Source organism: Echeneis naucrates, chromosome 13, assembly GCF_900963305.1.
Source record: "Echeneis naucrates chromosome 13, fEcheNa1.1, whole genome shotgun sequence".
Taxonomy (NCBI): domain Eukaryota; kingdom Metazoa; phylum Chordata; class Actinopteri; order Carangiformes; family Echeneidae; genus Echeneis; species Echeneis naucrates.
The window spans coordinates 2776708-2800240 of NC_042523.1; the positions used below are offsets into that span (position 1 = coordinate 2776708).

At 43.0% G+C, this 23533-nt stretch overlaps 1 protein-coding gene across 1 annotated transcript; it reads right to left on the reverse strand.

Annotated features, from left to right (window-relative positions):
* Positions 1-1310: 1310 nt before the first annotated feature.
* On the reverse strand, positions 1311-22246 carry LOC115052728 (diacylglycerol kinase delta-like). Its single transcript, XM_029517015.1, has 31 exons — positions 22089-22246; positions 18639-18749; positions 18158-18238; positions 13237-13341; positions 13028-13160; positions 12086-12192; positions 11876-12001; positions 11354-11456; positions 11105-11267; positions 10919-11027; positions 10689-10828; positions 10053-10137; positions 9742-9836; positions 9546-9645; positions 9149-9470; positions 8906-9070; positions 8108-8236; positions 7749-7845; positions 7323-7433; positions 7121-7217; positions 6381-6488; positions 6156-6269; positions 5919-6053; positions 5608-5780; positions 2997-3108; positions 2751-2843; positions 2476-2595; positions 2232-2349; positions 1990-2111; positions 1742-1841; positions 1311-1481 (listed from the first exon to the last, which is right to left on the reverse strand). Exons 1-30 carry the CDS (start codon positions 22224-22226, stop codon positions 1752-1754), a joined length of 3702 nt encoding a protein of 1233 aa, XP_029372875.1. The 5' UTR covers positions 22227-22246; the 3' UTR covers positions 1311-1481; positions 1742-1751.
* Between the last annotated feature and the right edge of the window lie 1287 nt (positions 22247-23533).

Consider the following 23533-nt stretch of genomic DNA (forward strand, 5'->3'; position numbering starts at 1 on the left):
ATAATGAACCTGTGTCTCAGTGGACTGAACCGGGGACATGCGGAACTACCACCCTCACCTGACCTTTAGGCTGCCTGCACTTTCTGTCAAGTAAAGCATCTGTCAACTCTCTGTTTTATCTGGAGGAAAACAAAGGTCAGTCCAGAGTCAGAGAACCTGGATTCTAAACCCAGATAACATTCATCTCACCAGGTCAAAGTGAAACCTGGAAAAAAGTTTAACTGCAACTAAACCCACACAGCTCTGTCCACTTGAAAATCTGCACCCTGGAACATCTGGACTGAAAACTCATGCTTTAAAGGTCTGGTTGAGACACAAACTCTGCATCAGAGAGACAGAGTGAAAACAGTTAAACATTATCAGACAAGAAATGCCACTCATTTCATCTACTGTTGCTGCAGAGTCTCCATCTGGCCCTGACGTCCATCGTCAAAACTTCAAACTTCAAAGACTGTAAATATCAGCATCACTTCCACAAGAATAAATAGATATTTTAGTACAGAGGTCAGTTCTCAGTCTGCTGTGTGTTCCTGCTTCCACCTATCAGCAGAATGGACTTGAACTCCAGAATCCTCAGGGGTCTCAGAGTTGAGACATGACCAGCTCTACTTAAGTGATATCCTTTGAAGCTGCTGAGAAGGCGAAAGGTTTAAAGGTTCCGGTGAATCCTGGTCCAACAGATCAGGGTCCAGCGGAGGTTGTGTTGGGGTCACATCCAGATCATATTTGGCCCATATCAGAACAACCTGGCTGATCTAGGATCAGTGTTTAGTCTCTGTGTAATGTGATAGTCACTGTTCCTTTACCATAAATCAAGCCAACAATCTCTGGAGTAGCTGAAGTTGTCAGCTGGATTACTGACATAATGCTACGTTTACTGAGGCAAAGAGTGACAGTGATATGTCACATGGGGTCATAAGTCAAGTCATTGTGCTGTGAAAATCATTAATTCACATCCCAAGCAGGTGCCATGTCGTCCTGATCCAGACCACAACAATCCTCCTCCAGTCAGTTCCTCCACAGCTGAAACTTCATCATCACGATCATGATCATTACCATCACCACCATGATCACTATCAAGGAGAGAGGTTTGAAATAATTAGCTGTGGAGACTCATGGGTCCAGATCTGATTTAATCTGTTAGCCATGTTGCTCAGCCCTGTCTGTATTTGGCTCTGGTCCCACACCTTCCCACATTTTGCATGCTGATTGGTTAGTGAATGAGATGACAAGGCACTAGTGGATCATACGATTGGTTATTTCTCATTTTGGATACCCACTGTTTGGGCAGTGGTTTATGGTTTCTTGAGAACAGGCAGAGACTGTGAACAGAGGCAAAGGGTCTCCTGGTCCTGGTCCAATCACAGTGAGTGTTCATACATGGTGTCACACACCCAGTTTGGGATCAGGGGTCAGGGGTTAGATCAGGTGGATGAGGTGGGTCATTGCAGCAGAGGTAGGAGGAGAACAGACAGTGGTCCCTAAAACAACAACAAGAACTGGATCAGAGAATTGGGACTTGGACAAAAAATGGGTTTAATCCTGATGGACTGGATCCTGAACTACAGCTTAGATTGAGACCAGATACACTAACAGGATACAGAGTGAGAAACAACTTCATCAGTGGGAGGCTGCAGATATTTCTCTTGTGTTCAGGTCAACTCTGATACCCAATTCTGTCTCTCTGACATAGATTGAGATGAATATGACCCTGGTCTTATACTAGCACAGACTAACTGACCTGGCAGAGGTCAGGCCTCACTGGCACTGCTGTTCCTGTTCAACTCTCTGATGCCCTGCAGGATCCTCTTCATGTGGCCCACTTTCGTCACTCCTAGGTCCTAAGACACACACACAAACCATTAAACATAGGACAGGAAATAGACTGAGCTTTCATCAGTCCTCCACTCTGACATCCATGCAGTTAGTGATCTCTGCAGCGCTGAGTTAGCAGCGCCTGTAAGCCATTAGCAGCTAGCGGGATTTTACCTTCAGGTCCCTCCTCTCCAGGTGAATGAGCTCAGCTCCGCGGACGTCATGTCCAATAAAAATGTCTTTGTACTCAGTGAGACAGAGGAAGTCCAGCCACGCACCCACCTCCTCGGTCCCCACTGGTTAACTGTGACACCAACGGAAATGGTTCAGATAGACAAGAAACACCAAAGCATATAAATTGCCAGACATCTTGAGCAGTGATGATCCCAGAGAGAGAGAGAGTTAAGGGGAGAGACCTGGCAGTGAGTGAGTCGCACACATCTCCTTGTTCTTGTTGTTTTTATCTTTCTTAAACTTCGGTACAAGACGAAACTTGGCACTGCGACTGCGCTTCGAGAAGTCGGTGAGAGGACCCTGAGGAGAGGAAGACAGAGAGAGCGTGAGACAGGAAGCGAGATAAGACCCAGTAACAGCAACCAACCATAGCAGGCCAAATCCCTGTTTAACACACTGTGCAGCACTGGGAGAGCCAAGTTTTACCTCGTGGTCAGAGGGGTCGATGATAGGACACAACCACGGAACATCAGCCAACCGCCGGAGCTGCTGGGCCACAGAGTTCAGAGCAGCATTCAACTGCTCTTGCTGAGGAGGATCCAACTGCTGCAGACACAGAAACACCACAGTCAGCACTGGGACTGGGAATAGGCTCGAGACAGGGACAAGGAATAAACTACTGTAGAGGGAGAAATACTTTTCTGCCTAAATTGCACATTTAGAATGTACAATAGAGCACAGGGAATGAAGGTGGCAATTACCATGGACATCTTCCCAGCCAGGAGCAGCTCAGTCTCACTGAGCAAAGCTTTCACATTACTGACCATCTGAACCACCACACTGCAGCTGAAACCCTGAAAAGAGACAGACAAGACCTCCAGCCTCAGACGAAACAGGACAGTAAGGTTCAGTTTAAAAATAGAAAGGAGAGAAGAGAAAAGCAGAATAAAAAGAGAAACTGTTAAGGCAAGACTGGACATTAGAAATCATACTCTTGTATCTCATACCCCAGAGCTCTTGGAGTTGGCATAGACAATGTCCATGGCCTTTGAGCTGGCATTGACGGCATGAGCCAGTTCCTGTTCCATGCTGTGGTGAGACTGAGCGACCTCACGGATACTGAAATAATTAACATTTAAATTCAGATGATTATATCAACATGTGATCAAATGTGTCGAAACAGACTGAGACACTGTCTCTGCTTTTGGCAGAGATAGGTCCAAGACCAGACTGTCACTGATATATACATATATATATATATATTTCTATATAGACTATTTACATAAGTGTTTGAGTAAAAAGAACATTTTTGTTTTATTTTATAAAACTGAAATTTGCAAATAAAAACATTGCATTTATTTGCATAAAAAATGCAAATGGTCAAAACAAAAAAGATGCAGTATCTACAGACCTAATATACTGCAAAGAAACAACTTCACATGTCTTGGCATGCTTTCCACCAGTCTTTCACATTGCTGTTGGGTAACTTTATGCCCCACCTGGCACAGAAATTCAAGCAGCTCAGCTTTGTTTGATGGCTTGTGACTATCCATCTTCTCACTGATCATATTCCAGAATTTTGAATGGGGTTTCAGGTCTGGGGATTGGACTGGCCATGAAAGGGTCTTCGTCTGATGATCCTTCCTCCACACCTTGATTGACCTAGTTGTGTGGAATTGAGCATTGTCCTGCTAGAAAAACCAATCCTCTGAGTTGGGGACTACTATCAGAGCAAAAGGAAGCAAGCCTTCTTCCAGGATAACCTTGTACACGGCTTCATTCAGGTGTCCTCCCCAAAGACAAATCCAGATTCCAGCCTTGCTGAAACACCCCCGGATCATCACAAATCATCGCAGATCATCCACCAAATTTCACATTGGGTGTTTAACACTGTGGCTTGTAGGCCTCTCCAGGTCTCCGTCTAACCATTAAATGAGCAGTAGTAACACAACTCATAAGAGAAGCTCATGAGAACAGTGACCAGAACAGAACATGACAGAACAGAAACCTTGCTGTGTTGTGGTTGGACTCATCACCTGGGCCTGGTTGAGTTTTGAGCCCTCCAGGTTCCAAGCTCCATGGTGTCTAAGAAGGGGAAGGTGACTGACAAATTCTGATTCCTAATTTCAGGAACAGTCATTCTATCCATTACAGAGCTAAGTAAGTAGCTACGTAGCTTTCTCTGGAACTATCTGGGGCTTTCCACGCAACCCCACCAGCGCGGCAACACCTTGCAGCTACTGTTCAGTTGAGTCGAGGAGTCCCTGGTGGCTACCACATAGGAAATCCTCTAGTACAGGGACTCAGGGACACTAAAGTGTCACAGCTGGCACTGCGGTCCAAAGAGGAAGAAGTGCAGAACAGAGAAGGCAGTTGAAGTGGCAGAGTCACGCCTGGACAAAAGGCATGGTGGGCACTGTGGCAATCAACAGAGCGGGTCTGTTCTACGTCCAAATGACCCAGGTCGGCAAAGCCCAGGGTAAGGAGAGACACCACCTTCTCCAGGAAGAGGTCCAAGCAGGTGTGGCGGAAGAGCGAGTGAGCAGGGCAGTAGAACTCCAGCAACAGGGAGTGTGGAACAGATGGGAGAGTACTCTGCAGAGCAGGATCACCTGGTAAACATCATGCAGATGGATTTTTGTCACGTCTGGTTCCTGGAGCAGGCAGTCTACAATTCCTTGCCAAGCCCAGCAAACCTCCATATTTGGGGAAAGAGCGAGACGCTTTCCTGCTTGCTTTGGTCGGAGAGAGGCTCATTAGAACACGTCCTCAGCAGTTGCCAAAAGGCTCTGTCAGATGGCTGCTATCAGTGGTAACATAATGCTTCAGACAGTTGCTAAGAGTTTAGAGTCAGCCATTAACAACAGCAACACCACCAAACATCAAAGAAAGCAGTGACTTTCATCAAAACTGGAGAAAAAAACCCAGACTCAGGCAAAATTAATAACAGGCCTCCTCCACACAGCCTCTGATTGGCAGCTGCAGGCTGACCTGGGAAAGTGGCTGACATTCCCACAGCCCATTACAACAACTTCACTCAAGCCCATAGAAGTGGGAACATAAGCTGTAGAGGATTTGCAGGACATTCTTTCTGGAAGGTCCTCACTTCGTTGGGCATGTCAAGAACAGCCATTCAATCTGCCATTGAGGCTGCAGTAAAGAGGGCTGTTCATACTGTTGCTGAGTGGCATCCGAATAAGTTGAAGGTCATCCCAGGAAGTGTAGAGTAATTTTTCACCCTTTTTGCTGTTCTGTAGCTTTGCTGTGCTCAATGGCTGCTTGATCTGTTTTTATGAACTGCTGTCTTAGAAATTTGATGATGGAAGCCACCTGAATGCTCACTGTATCCTTCTGCCAGTAAAACAAGATTTGTACCCTTCTTTTCCTCACTCAAACATTGTCTTTTCAACTCTTTTGGCATACTCAATAGTTATTTTTATTACAATTACTAGACCAGTTTTTGCCATTCTGCTAGTCCTACTGCAAAAGGATAGTGATGACTAAAGCCGTGGGTTTTATTCTTTTCCTTGTTAAACAAGATTTGGTTCAAGGGATCACCAAATTAGTACACAAACACACACACACACACACACACACCGGGAATAACTCTGGGATTACCTGTGTATGAGCGCTCCTGCTGCTTGGCCAAACACCCTGACCAGTGAGGCCTCTTCCTCAGAGATAATCTCTGGCTGGAAGGCCAGGGCGGGCTGGGAAGGTTGAGGAGGGGGTGTCCGGGGAAATTCACACTTCTGCTTGTCCTCCCATGACTTCAGGGTACTCTCAAAAGCCTGAAGCACACAAGATTTATCTTGTGTTGCTTAGTTTTTGAGGAGTTGACTCAACTAGAGGTTTGCACTCATTATGCACATAGGAGTCGAAAAGCCTGAGACCCGAACCAAACATACACCTTAAGCTGTTAAACTCACTCGGTCTCTGGTCAGGGTCTGGGTTCTGTTCTTGTGTATGATCTGGATGTAACCTGGAGACTGGATCCACGCCTCCCCGTCCACCTGAACAGGGACACCTTCATCTCCCAGAATGGTGATCTTCACTGTCCGACACTAAGATAGAGATATGGAGGCAGAGACAGTCAGATTCCAGGATGGCCAGGGAGGCAGACAGACAGACATGAAGGTGGATGAATGGAGCAGACATGCACATACCTGTGCGATACGATGGTGCTGCAGATTGATGACTCGGGACACTGCCATCTGCATGCTGCCAAACACTGCCACCACCTCAAGGATTTTATCATCAAAGGACGGAGCAGTGAATGTCTGACAAAGGGAGAGGGAGAGACAAGTGAGGTCATTACATGGTCACTTGGTCACTTGACACTGCTAAATAAACAACAAACAGTGATGAAGGACGACAGGTAGAGGTCTCACATCATCCTCTTTGGTTCCTCCCCAGAAGTTGGTTCCTCCGGCGTAACTTGGGATGTTCAACACTGCAATGCCCTGAAGACTAGGAAGAGGGATTGGACGCCCATCACACTGTGAACATGGGTTAGGGTTAGGGTTAGACATGAAGGGTTGAACATGCCTTCAGTGGAAGTGGACAGACTACTTATTTGGATACCTTTTGTTGGGGGTCTTTAATGTAGATGGATATACAATTCTTTAGACAAGTGTAATCAAAGTGTTTTTTCATGGTTCTTTTTTATGATGCCTGTGGAGACATATTTGTCATGTTGCATGTAGAGTTTGCTACCCACATATCAAGAAGGCTTACAAACTCAGGTTTTCTTGTAGACAATACAAATGTTGTTGACATAACTCAGGAGGAAAACCTAAAAATATTTCCACACTTGTGATTTCAGTGAAGCAGGAGGGGGCTCCATTTCCTTTATTTTGTCATCTACATCAGTTTCGCCATGGATTAGCTCTGCATGTTAGCAGATTGTCTGTTGTAGCTAAAAGGGGAAGGATTCCTGAACTGGATTTCTCTCCAGATATTTTCATAAAAAATAAATTCTGTTTTTTTTTTTTCTGTAGGAGAATCAACCTGAAACTTCCCAGTCCTTTGGAATATAAGAAGTGCCAAGAATTGTTGAGGTTATTCATAGTTATTGGTCTGAATTGCTCAGCAGTTGAGTCCATTAACTGCTCTTCATTCTGTTGCTCACCTCCAGTAAAACTCTTTGCTCCAGGTTCTTGTAGGTTCTGTGTAGGAGCTCTTTGGTTCCAAGAACTCCATACCACATCATATTCTTAGTACGACTCCTGAAAATATCAAAAACAAACAATGGGAGATTTATCCATTCATTAAAATCTGGTTGTTTCTTTATTGTTAGTATGAGGACGTGACAATTCTGTGGTTCCTTGTACCTGCACTTCTCAGGATGTTCATCTCTCTTGTTGTTAAAGTCCAAAGAGATTTTAGCATCCAGTCCAATACCAAAGTAGTTGTTCATGACACATTTCTCAGTGTAGCAGTCCCTACAGACACATACACAGACATCCACAGACACACAAAGATGTATGCATAAAAGACAAACTCTTTTGAGTGTGTGCTGCTCAATGCTCAACAACATTGTCAACAGTGATACAGTTCCTCTGTTGTTCAAACAACTTTGAAAAATAGATGAAAATATTATTTTCCAGTGTAGTGTTCTTTACAGCATCACATGATTCATGGCTCATTCAGTCTTGTATATATTACATATAATCTATTACTCTGATCCCTGATGGAGATGCCTTGATAAATGTAATAACCATTAATGGCTCATAACCAATGATTCAGATCAAACTTACATGTTATCAGGATCACAGTTGAAGGGGTCCGCATTCACCAGCAGCCGACTGATCACGGAGCTACTGGACAGAGATCCTGAGATACCGGCTCTGAGACCTGCAGACACACAAAACATCAGAAACTAATACTGCCTTCCATATCTCCCACTATAAACATACAATCCAACAGAAGCACTTATTAAACCTGCTCAGCTGTTTTGTCTTACAAACTAACAAACATAAATCACAACAGCAGTTGTTTCACTGTTATCTGAAATGACACCAGTGTAGCATCAGAGCTAATCCAGTAGCTGCTCATGTTTCTACCGACTGTGTGTGAACGCTACATAAGAAAATTTTTTTTACCTCAGAGCTGTTACCTGGATAAAGGATCTTTGTGTTGAGCATGGGCATATTCTCCCTGCTTCCTGTCTGGACCGGAAGTGACACAGGGCTGCCTAGTGACAGGCTGCCTTTATTGATCAGCTTTTCACAGGGTGTCTTACTGACTGGAGAGACAAACAGACAGAGCCAATTGACAGCAATTATATTTATACTTGTTGATACATTATTGTTCAACTGATTTGTTGACTACCAGAAAATCAACCTGCAACTATTGTGATCCTTAAATTTTTTTAAAACCTAAAATCCCCAAATGTTTTTCCAGCTTATTCCAGTCAAATATCACATATACACTACCAGTCAAAAGTTTGGACACACTTTCTAATTCAAATCAATAGGAAAGTGTGTCCAAACTTTTGACTTTTGAGTGTATATGACATCACTGCCAACTGTGGGGACAGCCATCATCCATTTCTTTCTTTCTTTTTCTTTGACATTTATTTTCTATTTATGATTTTAATGTAACCTTATGTTTATCACCATGCTGTCCAATAAGTATAAAGTTCCAATATTGATCTTTAATCACATATGAATCTCATTATGCTTCTGCTGTTTTTCGCTCCCTGATGGTGATGTTTTTAACCTCTACTCTGCTTGTTCTTGCAGGGCTTTCAATCAGATGGCGGCAATCGATTGGGGGAAAGCCTGATTCGGCCTACTGGATGACTGCAGATGCCAGCTTCCTCTTTGACTCATTCCTGGCTGCTGAGCTGCTATGTATTTGGTGTGAAGACCACTCTAAACTCTGTCTGTATAAATCTGCATAAGTTTCCCACCTCTGCATGCATTGCGGTGTTTGGCACTGTATGATGAGTGCAGAGACATCTTATCCTCCTCCAGATCCTCCTCCTCTTCCTCCTCCACCAGGCCATCCTCCTCCTCAGCCCGACTCAGGGAGAAAACCTGATGCTGTTGAGTCTGTGCATTTTGTTCATCCACAGCTGAGAACACATGACACATGTTTAAAGGCTCACTCTATAAAACAGTCTCAAATGTGAAGGTGTGTAAGTCTTTCAGACCTTTCTCTGTTTGTTCAATTATCTGTCTGATGGCTTTCTTCAGACTGTTGGCCCTTAGCATAAGCTGCTCTCTGGGCTTAAAGATGGCCGTTGCAGGTGTGGAAGTGGTGCTGGTACGTGGGCAAGTGGTGGAGCTGGTTGTGGTGTGAACATGGAGGGGTGTTAGGGGATGATGGACTGGAGGTGCCAGGGTGACTCCCTCGACCTCTTCCTGCTCCTCAGCAATGGTGGGGGGAGGCACTGTGGGGAGGACGGTGGAGGCCTGAGACTCCTCGTTCAAAGTCTTCAAAAGAGAGTCCAGTTTCTCCTTCAGGACGCCACACTGAGACAGACAAACATGCGTCAGACACTAAGACAAGACAAGTACAAACTGGACTCAATAGAAACTGGACTCTACCTTTTTGGCCATGGCCTCTGACTCCTCTGAACTCTCTGTGTTCTTCTCATAAGCTTTTCCAACACGAGCCACAAAGTCCTTTACTGTCTCACACAAAACCCTGAATACATGAATGAACACACACGCAGAGGACCATTGAAGGACTGGAGTTAACCTTTGTAACTTTTCGGAGAAGGGAAACAACAGCCAGTCATACTTAGCAGAGGAGATAACAACAGAGTGCTGGTCTGAGGTCAGGATTTTGGACAGGTGAGCAGCCACTGAGTCCTCATAAGTCAGGATCTGCTGAACCTGGATCAGAACACATAAGCAACAAAGTCAGTGCAGTAAAAATCTTCTTCCATTTTCCATAACCAGACTTTTCCCCTTCTGAAAGGTTTGATAAAATATCCTACAGCCAGACACTGTCTGAATCTCTGCTCATTAAGCAGAGAAAACCAGATCCATGTTAGAGCAGCTGAAGGATTGATCCAAAATCCCGGACAGACAGGTGTTTCTTCCTGTTACCTCAGAGTCGTCACTACAGTCCTCAGTGACAGTGGAGGCAGAGTGTTGCCGTGGAAACTTGGTCTCGTAAACCATGATGCTCCATCTGCAGGGGGAAGAAAGAAAAAAAGGGCACAGTGAGGCAAACCAAAAATAAAACATTTGGAACAGGTTCCGAGTCAGTCCCAGTTCTGACTGATGAGACTGCAAATCAGTTTGGTTCTTGTCTAAGTCACTCTCATTCTCACATTCGACCATTTTGCCTGCTTCAACATCAATTTCAGGACAAAATTTGTAACCAGATATATCCCACCACTAATAGGTGCCATAGTAACCAGATGATAAAAGCCATTCACACAACCTGTCAACCGTCATAATGTTATGGCTGATAATTTTATTAGTGTAGGTACAGATTACCCTGATGATCCATATGTTGTGGTGTCAGCATCACTTAGTCACAATCTCAGCACAGTTACGTCTGTTTTTTCTGTGTTGAGTTTCTATCACTTTCCTGACAGAGCCTATTCTTCTTTCATGTTTGACAACAGCCATTTTTTCAGTTTTATGTATGTTCATATCCACCAATCACATGCTTTCATAAGGAATAATTACCTGTCCTCTATGATATCATATTTCACCTGCATGTCATCATAATACCTGTCTAACATCTTGGTGCTGGCTCTTTCCAGTTTCTCCAGTATCTGAGGCAGCTGAGTGTCATCATCACAGGCTGAACCCCAGCCTAGAACTCGGGCCAAATCATTCCCAGTCCCTAGAGGAAGAACACCCAGCTGACACTGAAAGAGACACAACAAAATGATCTGTTTCATTTAATACGCTGCTGTGATATTATGTCACATTTCAAGTAATTGTGTGTGCATGCGTACCTGCTTATGCAGCATTAAGGCATCGATCTCTGAGAGAACCCACCCAACGCTGCCATCTCCTCCACATACCAGGATCCTGAATGTATCAAACTTCTGGAATAGTCGCAGCCTGAGAAAGAGATAGATGTCAGGATGCCAGGTGACTCATTAAACACACATTATTTTTTGCACGTGCATGTCTCTCACCCCAGGTGTGGTCCTCCGTTCATCAGGTCGAACACCTGAGCTGGATTCAGCAGCTGCTTGAAGCGTCTTAGGAACTTGACGCCCTGATTGTCTCCACTTTTAGAGTTGACAAACACCAAGAGAGGACTGGTACAGGATGGAGGACAAGAAGCCTTCCAGAAACCTGAGGACAGAAAGATCAAAGATCAGTGTCCACCTCGGTCAATGCTGTATTACTGCAGTAGAATCAGACGTCATTCAGAGCCCCACCATCAGAGTCAATGCTGTTCAGTGCAGTTGGAGGGATGACAGACACTTTACACTGTCCCAAAGGACACTTGGATGACAATTGCTCCTTACAGCTTGAGTGCACCTGCAGGACAAAGGGACAGCCTGAGAGATAAACCAAAACACATCCAGCAGCTGATTTATATGTGTATCACATTCCTCAGACCTCAGTCACCTAAATATGAAAATCTGATTCTTTGATTTTTGATAGAAATCAACCCAAATGTTTGACAGTTGGAAAGCAGAGTTTATTAAGCTGGTTCCCTGCCTGTCCCTGTCTTTCTCAGGGTGGTCAGTCTCTGTGCATCCCTGTCTGTAAGCTCACAGCTAAAACAGGACAATGTGAAATGAATACAGTAATGGAAAGTAACACAGACAACTTCATGTTTTATATTATAATCCTTCCAATCCCCTGAACTCAATCTAGGTTCACCAGCCCTTAACCTGTAGGTCAAGAAACAGGACTATGACTGAACCATGATGTGATTCTTTAATGTCTCTCACCATGGCTTTACACCAGAGACACCTCCAGTCCTGCAGACGGAGGACACTGCCACACGTTTTATCACAGACGTTACATTTGGCAGAGACTGGGAGATTACCCTCTAACCACTGATGAGGCATTGACACCTGAAAAGAGGGCAGAAATCAGGGATCAGAGGTCATATGGCAATATTTAACAACAGCTGAATGTCCCTGACAGTGTGTCCTCACCCCATCCTCGTCCTCGATGATGTCCCTCCCAATGGAAGCCAGTGTGGTCCATTTACAGTTGTTGGTAGCTCTGACTGCACAGCGTTTATGGGCTTTAAACTTGCACACTGTAATGCCATAAAATGGCAATATTAGATCTCACTCATGCCATTTTCCTCAGTCTAGTGGTGCATGGTGCAGTACTCATGAAATCTGGGAACCATTCATGAAACATTCCAGGGAGACTAGCACAGATTAGGGTCCAACTAGACTTTTCAGAGCCAGTACTTATAGCCCATAGCTATAGCCCAGCAGTTCAGACAGGTGGTATGGGTTCAGGTTTGCTTGCAAAATATTGCCTGGCTTTTGGCCTTGACATAAACTCAATTTGCATTGATTTTTGCATACATCTTATCCATATGGACCTTTATGGTTCCTCTCCTTGTTTTTTTTTTTTTTTTTTTTTTTTTTTTAACTTATTTAATTTTTTATGTTTTTATTATTTTTATTTTATTTATTCTTTTTATTTATTTATTTTTTTTTTCTTTTCCTTGTTTACCCTCTATTCACCCTGTGGTAAAAGTGTTTTGAACTAACCCTGACATACTGTGTGGTACTTACATATTATGCACGTTATAGCTGCAAGTGACCATGGGGGTGGAACTTTGGGGTCTAACTGGAAGTTGGGACTCTGAGATGGAATTATATTGCTCTTGTTCTCTCTTTTGCCTCTTATGTTTTGAACATTTCTCTTTTCAGCACTTTTTATGTAATTTCTAGCGTATCAGTTGTACGACATAATGCTTGTATTATCCTTTGATCTGTCACTGCTTTAAAAAGAAACAATATTCAAAAAAAAGAAAACAAATGAAAAACCTGCTGTTCTGTGTCTGAGACATGCCCTGTGTCCCTGATGGCCATGTGTGTATGCATGCCCAAGAGTGTGTGTGCGAGTGTCTTTACCTTCACAAGACAGCCCGTGTGATGTCACTCCTGATAGAGCCTCCCTGCAGACGTTACAGTACGTTGGTCTGGCATGAGAACAAGCATACCAGTTGTGCATCCCACTGAAGTGGTCCATGCTGTACTGGGTGGACTTGAAGACACACAAACACACAATCAGAGTGGTACTAGGGCCTTTAAAGCTGGTCATAATGGTAACACACGCACACCTCATAATTCTGTCTGTTCTGGACACTGCGCAGTGCTGCCATCCACTCTTCCATCTCCTTCCTGTTGTCTGCACACAGAATCAGACGTCTGCAGGGGGTGATAACCTATGAGCGCATCCACATACATACAAGACACAAGTATGCAGACAGAAAAGAAGTAGATTAATCATCAATATTCACTCCTTGTGTTGTCGGTATTATAATAGTTCTGATGAGTGTTGGGGAGTGTGTGAGTGTGTGTCTGTATATTGGGAAGGTTTCTTTGACGTGAATTTCCACTTCCTATGCAGCTGCTCTCCACCTTCTGTTCCCACAGTGACAGAAATAGACCCACTCCCACACACACACACATACACATGCCCATCACAAACACACAAATGTCTCTATTTCCTATGGACACATAGGTACTTTAATGTCTGCACTGAAATTCAGCATGTTAAGTTGAACAGTGTCCTTCTTTAATGTGGTAGCAGTTTGTCTGCTTGACAAACTGAGGGAAATATAAGTACTTCATAAACATCTAGTACAACTATTAAACAGTGCATATTTCAGGGATATCGAAGATTCTGGACCAGGTCCTGATTGAACCATTCACTGTAAAGACATTTCTGATGCTGGGTCAGATTCAATGACAGATTCAAATGAGGATTGGATCAACCAATTCAGCTGTGTGTTCATGCAGTAAAATAAAATGTTACATGAACAATGTTCCTGCAGCTGACTGCCATAATAAAAAACACTATGATAACTTCCTTTGATGCAGGTTATACAGCCCAGAGCAGAGCAGAGTGTCTGAGACTAAATGAGGCGTAAGTCGCATCAGGAGGCATTTGATTGGTTCACATTGGTCCTGTAGCAGGCCAAACAGTCAGACAGAGCGTTTGGTTTGGGCCCACAGACCTGGTTTCACCATCATGGAACCTGTCTGAGATAAAGAGACAGAGACACTGAGACAGGTCTTAGATCTCTATGACGTTCTGATCATGGTTTCTGACTCCAGGCCTAGAATATATGGATTATATGACTTTGTGTTTTAACTTGAGGGACAAGATAGGCTTGAAATAGACTTGAGGTCATTTAGTTGAATACCCTCAAGTCTGGGCAGTTTTTTTGCAGAGGTTCCCTCATTGCTTCTATTGCGTGTTGTGTAACATCTAATTTGCTGAAGGCAGAGCAGAGAGAAACTAATCAGTGAAACATTTGCTCTGTTTAATCTCAAAACTGAGGACAGAGTATCTAGTACTTTATGTGTTTTTGGACAGAGTTAAGGAGGCATCAGCTTTCGCCTGCAGTCCCAAACACATTAAACAAACACACACCAGCTGAACTGGCATGACTGAAAATGATGAGCGAATATTAAAAGACATTAAACATTCACTATAACACACAATGACACAACAATACAGTTAGCACATAAGCACACACACACACACACACACACACACACACACACAGTTATTGTGTTTTTCTGTTCTGACTCAACTGACTGCCCTGTAACTATCTCAGGTCCTTGTATTCAGTCATATGTCATATATGTGGCTCTTCTCAAGTATCTGCAAAGATCCATCCAATCAATCAGTGGTTGGGCACAAAATCTTCTGCAACTATTTTAAGAATACATTAACCGGGTTAGGGTTAGGGTTAGGCTTTTCCAAGCAGAAAAAAAGCAAATATATCTGAGTCTGAGTTTTACATGTTGAGTTAGTCTGTGACAAACCAAATAAACCAACAGAATATGCAGCCTGCTGACAGCAAATGATGAAACTGATATTACAGTTCCAAACAGACAAACATCAGTGATCATGTCTGGTTATTAAGTCAATCAACACCAGCCAATCAGGATGAAGAGATTTAAGCAGCCACCGAGGAAGGACGGACCACAGTCCCTCCTTCCACACACTGTCTGCAGGGGTGGACATTTAATATCAAAACCTCCTGAACTGCAGAAACTCCAGCTTCAGATCAGATTAATTTAAAATATGACTCAAACAATCAGTTATTGTCTACACTGTTTGCTATTGTTGATAAACTGAAATACCCTCCAAAACAGGTAAGCACAGAACTCCTCTTCTCTGAGAAAACATCAAAGCCGTAAGACTAAACATTATTGCAACACAGTCAAACAAAGCAACTAAACTGTGTCTAAAACCTGGGAATAACTCAACTATGATTTCACAATTAATAACATTGTTTAAAAAATCCTAAAAGAAACAGTTCAGCATTGAAATTAACAACATGCACTCTGGACATAATTCCATCTTGCTTTTTAAAAACAATTCTTAGCTCAGTAGAAAATTGATCTCCTACAAATGGTAAATATCTTACTGGAATCAGACATTTTTCCTAAGTCACTAAAGATAGCTGCCACTCTTAAATCTAGAGTCATCTAGAGTCCTCAAAAAAGAGGACTCTAGATGACTCTATGATGAACTACTATAGACATGCCTCAAACCGCTCTTTTAATATTCAAGATTATTGAGAAAGTTGTGTTCAATCAGCTCAAGAACTTAAACAAAAGCAATAATCTTGATAAATTTCAATCAGGCTTCTGACCTCACCACAGCATTCACACAAGCGATATAAGGCTATAACAGTCCTAGTTTTACTAGAGCTCAGTGCTGCATTTGACACTGTAGACCACAGACTCCTGCTGCAACGACTGGAAAATTGGGTTGGAGTTTCTGGAGTGGTCCTTAATTGGTTCAGATCTAATTTAGAAGGCCGGAGTTATTTTGTTACTATTGGCAGCTATGAATCTGAATGAGTGGCTATGACTTGTGGAATCCCCAAGGGGTCAGTTCTTGGACCCCTTATGTTCAATCTGTATTTGCGCCATCTGTGTCAAATGTTACATTTTAATATCATTTATCACAGTTATGCAGATGGCATATAACCTTATGTTATTCTGTCACCAGATGACTGCCACCCACAAGACTCACTGTGTCACTGTCTGGAGCTAATAAACAACTGGATGAGCCTGAATTTTCTTCAATTAAATAAGGATAAAACTGTGATTATTCTGTTCGGTAAGTTTGTAACCACAGTGTGTTCATTTATTCAGATCTGACTTTCAATAGCCACATCAAAGTATTCATCAAGCCAGCTTTTTACCAAATCAAAAACGTCAACAGAATTATAAGTTTGGTCACCCCTAAACAAGGAGAAGCTCATCTATGCCTTCATCTCCAGTAGACTCAATACTGTAACGGTTTTCTGACTGGACTCCCCAAAAGGAGCATTGATCAGCTGCAGCTCATCCAGAATGCTGCTGCCAGTTTTAAGCAGAACAAAGAGATCATTACACCAGTTTTATACTGGCTTCCAGTTAGTCATAGAATAGGTTTTAAAACCCTGCTACTAGTTTACAAATCACAGAACGGTTTCAGAATACATATTTGATATGTTTGGATAATATAAACCTAGCAGGACTCTTTGATCCATGGACTCAGTTCTGCTAGTCCAGACCAGAGTGCTGGTAAAACACAGAGAGGCAACATTTAGCTTTTATGCTGAAAACAAGTGGAATAAATGGCCAGTGGAGGCACCAAATGTTGATACTTTAAATCCAGGTTAAAAACATTTCTTTTCTCCTTACCCTTTAATTTAATTATTTTAGGATTGTATTTACTTTGATTTTATGCATGTCACTGCTCTTACTTTTCTTTGTATGTTCTCTGTATGTTTGTAAAGCAAATTGAATTGCCTTTGTGTATGAAATGCACTATATAAATAAACTTGTCTTGCCTTGCCTGACATAAAGTAATTCCACCAACCTTTAACCTTCTGACTGCCATGATTGGGGTTAGGGATGATCGTTTGTCTTACCGTGAGTGTCTGAAGTTTGACTCTAGCCCAAATACAGAGATCTGTCAATTCTCACAACAGCTCTGGACCGTTACCACTAATCGCAAACAATCCACTTTAAAACCCAGTCAAACACATAGAGTCCAAGTAAGGGTCCTGATCCCTAAAAAAACAGGTTCTGGTCTTCATTCTGATGTGATGGTATATAGCTCATCTACTGTTCGGTTACAGCCTCTCCCTCTTTCTGCATTCTAGCCCCTCCTACATCCACTCCATACGACACTCTGCGTTGTTGTCATGTCCATCCCCCCTCCCCCTGTGCGGATCAGGGTGGGTGGGGGTAGGGTCATGAGACCAACAGAGAAGAAGAAGATAAAGGAGAAAATTACGTTCTGAGAGAATGTCCTCTTAAACGCACGCATAAACACACACATACACGCGTGCATGCACAAACACACACACACACACATGCACCCGCACACACACAGCCCCACCCAACTGTTAAACAGCTCCCAGTTACTATAAATATACAAGGCAACTATGGAGAATCACTGACAGGAAGTGACACATTTTTCCAAATAAGACACTCTGGAGGAAACACTGATGTTCCATGTGAGTTTCTACTGTTGAAATGTTTAATCCAACGACCACAGATGAGTCTGAGTCCACAACCAACTAAAGCTTCAGACTGTTGGCCCAGTGATCGAGGTACAGCAACTATCTGCCGGACAACTGACTGGTTCCTCTGACAGTAATACAGAGAAAATGAAGAAACAGTACATAATCACAGTGATGAAGTCTGACACAAAGAGCCTTTTACATGGACCTCACTGATCAGAAACACATTGAGTTGAACTGTTGTGGGTCAAATGCAAAGACACACACTGTCAAACAATTGACAGCATTTTCCCATAAAGTACCATTTTACATACATAAGTACAATGGCCAACACAAACTGAGGCTATTCTGATCATCAGCAAGTCTTTGCATTGTCTACTGTTCTTCATAACCTGAAACAACAAGCCCTTTATCAGAGACTGGTTGCTCTGACAGTAATACAGGGAAAATTAAATGAAGCAGTTCAGATCTTTTCTGCTTTAGGCTAAGCTGGACTCACAGTGAAACTGTTGTTGATGTTCTTGGTGCTGGACTCGGCAACGCTGGCATCGGTCAGATCCACTTCATCAAAGATTATTGACTGGAGACAGAAACAAGAAACAGACAGCTCTGAGCTGAAGACTGAACCCACATCAGACTATAAACCACCACAACACATAACAGGCACTATTTGAATCTATCAATTCAACGGTAATTGTACTTCCATCATTCTTTACAGCTTGTTGTATGTATTATAGGTACAACAGTTAGTTGACTAATTAACTGTAATAACTCGGATAAAGAACTTTTGGTATTCAACTTAAGATACTTTTGTGTGTAACTGACCAACCAATTAGCTTACAATAATTAGAGATAACCACAGTGCCACACCATTCTGCCTTGTTCTGCTTGCTCGGGGCCACTGCTCTGACTAAACAGGTATTGGACCAGCCGCACCTGTCCTCTATGTTCTACCTGAGTAGCATACTGAGGGCTGTCACCTTGGCAGTCTGAGCGTAATATAGAGTCCGTCCCCTCAATTTGAAGTATCGTCTCTTCCAGCGCTGGAACGAGTTGGTCTGCTTCATTAGGTTTCCCTCCTTCAACACAGTCTGAGAGGTAAAGAGGATTCACTTTTTTAACCAGGAATATAAGGTGTATAACCAACAGGAACTAGTTTATATCCAACAGAAACCAGTTCATTATTATTATTCTCGCTGTTGAGTCCATATTTAAAACTATGGTTTCATTGGGAGAAGTACATTCCTTGGGGAATCCTGATCGCTTGCATACCAAGCGGGTATACTTACCACTAAACTAACGAGGCATGTATGAAATCAGCAGATAATCATCACTAAAGATGGAAGCTCCAAATCACTGCTGGCTGTGTTTTCATGTACAGAAATCATGCATTGGGTGTTATGAATTAATCAAAAGTGGCTCTAATGTATCTAGAGATAACACCTTTCAAATCTGAGCAGCTTGAGCCATATTGGGATCTACATTAAAATTAGAATTTATTTATACAATGTCAATAAAAAACTAATGTCAAATCCATGCAGCGCTTTGACAGAGGAATCTGTTTGACAGAATTAGAGCAGAAAAAGTATCAGGTGGTAACTAAATTGCAGTTTTCTTCAAACCGTTTCCTGGAAGGAGCCGAACGCCGAGTGTATAACAGTCCTGTGATGAAGTCTTAAACAAAGAGCCATTCACAGATTCCCAGCTCCTGCGACCTCCCTGATCAGAAACACATTGAATTGAACTGTTGCGGGTCAAACACTATCACATAAAATATCTCATATTGATGCCAGTATTTAAAAGTATATCTAACTAATTTACAAGTGAACAGAAGTCCCTATTTAAATGAATACAGTTAATGGTTTTAAGTTTCAACCTGGTTTTCCACTGAAATCAAACGAATAAGACAAATGTGATAACTCAACTTTAACATACCCATTTAGTATTCATCTAACAGCTGCTTACGGGAACATGGTGTTAAATTTTCCAGACGACAAATTTGAGTCTGTCCCCACTCTGAGTTTCCTGCTCTCTTGAGTGTTTGACTGTGATAACCCCAAACAACAGCTTTAAATAGAAACTTAGTGGCTTGGAGCCAGAGTCCCTTCCTGCAACTCTGTATGTCCACATCAGTGTGAACCAGCTAATGCTGTTGCTTTCAGGGCCAGACAGAAATACCAACATCGCTCTACAATAACACTGGAACTGTTGACTGTGCTGAAGATGATTTTGTGTTACTGTATTTATTAAAATTTGAGGAGGAGGGGTATTTATAGGGGAAATGTGAGAAATTAACCAATAAATTACAAATAATAATAAAATGATGGAATAAAGGAAAACCATTTTTTTATTGTTGAGACATTCATGTAACTAATGGCTATTTACAGGACTACTGATCTTGGTTTCGTTATTAAAACAGATTTTTTTCATTTAACTAATAAGCTGATCAATAGATACTCAATGCTATTTTAACACTTGATTAATCTCAAATCCCTCATCACATGCAGATGACATATTCCAGCCTCAAATGAAGGAGTCTCATGTGATCAAATCATAAAAGTCACATCTCAACATTCTGCTACTTTGCAAAGAGACTTTGACTTTGAGACCTCTTTGCTGCACCTAAGATAATCTATTCATCAAATGATAATAGCAGAATGTAGTAAAACAAGGCGCTAACAGGCAGTTGACTCAGTTGGGCAACCCATGGTAGAGGTGAGCTTTCTTTCATTGAGTGAATTCAATGTGAATTAAATTCTCTCAGGTCCACTCAAAGCTTGTTCGTTTCGTAGCCGTTACACCAGAATGTAAGAGTTTTCCCTTTTTCTGGGGGGTAGTTGGTCTCAGCAGGTTTATGAATTGGATGGGTGGGCTAGATTTAATCCCAGTTAACTGTGGGTGGGCACAAAGCAGGACTCCATCAAAATATACACAAACAAACAAACAAACATCTGTGTGTTTGGACTCAGGGAAGCATCTGAGGCAACTCACAGAGAGATCCCCAGTTTCATACGCAATGCTAACTGTTGGACCACCGTGTATGTATCATTGGGATACTGATTAACAACGACAATAATCTTTCGTTGCAGTGATGATTATAAAAATGTTTGATTTGTTGATTGTTTTGTGTTCTTGTTCTGTCACTCCAGATTTCATTAAAGTGAGGTGGAAATACCCCCTTTCAGTGTTAGTCTGTATGTACATTTTACTGTTAACCCAACAATCTGTTGTAACCGTAAAGTCAGCACAGCTCAGTTTACTACTTTTTTCTTTTCTTTTCTTTTTTTTTTTTTTTTTTTTTTAGCTCTGTTGACTACCGGCCCAGGTACCAACGCCTGTTGCCTGTCAGAGACACGTCATTCAACTCCGCCACGGTCGCGCTTTTTACCAATAGTTTGCTATAATAGATGGATAACGGTTTAATGTCATGTTGTTACGAACAAACCGTGACACACAAAACCAACACTGAGCTTTTCACGTCTCTCTACTCGACCCGACCTGTTTACTGGCGTCACCCGCGGACGTAGGCCCCTCTAACGGTCGCCGGCGGTGGGAAATAATGGGGCTTTTCTTCGGGCCCAAGACCCTCAGATTTGCGGGACTCAGCCTGGTTCGCCAAGCTTCTAATGGCCCCTATCTTCCGTCTTCCGTCAAATCTTTCTTTCTTGTCCGTAATTCATTTATTAAGCATGCCCAGGTCCGAAACCAAAGGCCCGAGCCCACCTCAGACCGCGGACTTATCCTGGCTCCGATTTATCAAGTTAGCCTGGAGCTACGGGGATAAACCCGGAACGTTCAACATTGAATAACGATTCGTCCGTATGATTCAGCCTGAATATCAGTTTTAATTAACAGTTCGGAAATGCTAATTCATTATATAATGTAATTTACCGGCAGCAGGAACGGAACAGCTTTGGCATTACTCCCAAATGATCATATAAAGGATGGAAGCAAAGCCCCGCTGAAGTTGCCCCCGATTTGAAATTACTCTACTCATCAGAAACTAAACACAAGCTCCAGACCAGGATGAAAGAAGTTCAACGTTAAATAACGTCCACTGTTGAATTCGGAATAATCCACGGCCACCAAGACGCGGGAATTTCAATTAAATGGCCCTGACATTAAATGCTTTCGACCACCATCGTCCCTTCCTGCCAAAGTGTCGGAAGGTTAATAAAGGAGCAATAGTCACTGCAGAGAAGAAGGTATCTGCTAAAACAGCGGCAACACACCGGTTACACTTCATATTAGCCTGCTCGGCCGATGAAGAAATATGAAACTGTGAGGTTACAGCGCCGTTTGCACCGTCCTGTCCGCGGCACAGGTCGGTGTGGCTGCGGGCTATGCACGGCCCAGTACCACAGAATGGACCCAACTCACACAGCGGCCAATGTGCGTGAATGGACGGCGGGATTTCACCGCCTCTCTACCTTGCTGCGGATCTGGCCGGACGTGGAAACTTTTCGGATGAGTTTCTGCGGGGTTCCAGGCTCCTGCTCCGGTTCGCTGTCCGATGACTCCTCTAGGCACCGGGCCGCGACGGACTCCGGTCCTCCAGCCACCGCCATCCTGCCATCAGAACTCCGAGGTAGGACCAGTGGGGGAGCGCCCTCCAGCGCCGGACACCAGGCAGCGCAGAGGGCGTTCTGTGCCGCTGACTGACCTCTGGTGGTCACGGCATCACCCTTCAACAAAGACACGAAAATTTGAATAAAACAAAAATCACGATGCATTTATGAAACATTCATTCACTTATTAATTCATCTCCTAGCGCTTATTAGTTACTGGCTGGGGTACACTCTGGACAGGTCACCAGTCCATTACAGGGCCAACACACAGAGACAGACAGAGACCAACAACCCATCACACTCACTCACTCAGACATACTGCAATTTATAGTCACCAATTAACCCAAATATGATGTCTTTGGACGGTGGGAGGAAACAGACGCAGACATGAGGAGAACATGCAAACTCCACACAGAAAGGCCCCAGGCCGGAAACCAAACCCATGACCTTTTTGTTGTGAGGCAACAACACCAACTAATAAGCCACCGTGCTGCTCATTTATGAAACAATATACAGTGTCTACCTGGGTTCTCTGACTCTACACTGGCCACAGTTGTGAGGGGTCTTTTGTCCCCAGGTGTCGATCTTCTGATAGAGAAGTGTTTTGAGTGTACCACACCCTCGCCCGATGTCATCTGGGACTCAGCCCTATGGTGAGCCTCCACAGAGAAGCAGTGAATAGATGTTTCTAGAAGAGGATCACATATCATATATGTCAATGTTGTCCCTGTCAGTCAGTCTTTTAGTTGTTTCCTTTGTGCGGTTGTGGCAGGGTTGTAAAAAAAGAAAAGTGATGAAGTTCGTTAAAATTGGTTTGTTTGTTCTTTGGATGCTTTTTTTGATTGGCCAGCAAGTTGTAGTGCTGCTATCTATGTTATTTATTTTGACAGCGGGTGGTTGCCTAGCAACCACAGTATGTCTGCTCGTCCCCTTCTCCGTTTGACAGCTGTATGTGTGGGGCAGGAGTGAGCTCATAATCATTTGTGTGTGTGACCATCCTCCTGTTATGCTGTCTTCTTCAGCTGTGTGTGTGGCTACCATCAAACACTGTGAACCTGATCTGCGTGGTGTTGTCTATACTGGACCCAAGACAAACAAGAGGGTTACACTGTTTTAAACACATGTTGCTTGTGTCTTGTTCCACAAATTTAGTCTTGGGATTTTTTGTTGTGGGGTTTTATCTTATGGTGATTGTAGGGGCTCTGATACTGAATTCAGTATTATGTCTAGGTTTAATGGCAGAAAGGTGTAATTGGGACCACAGGCTTTGATCTCAGTCTATTTTTTTATTTTGGTTATCATGCCTC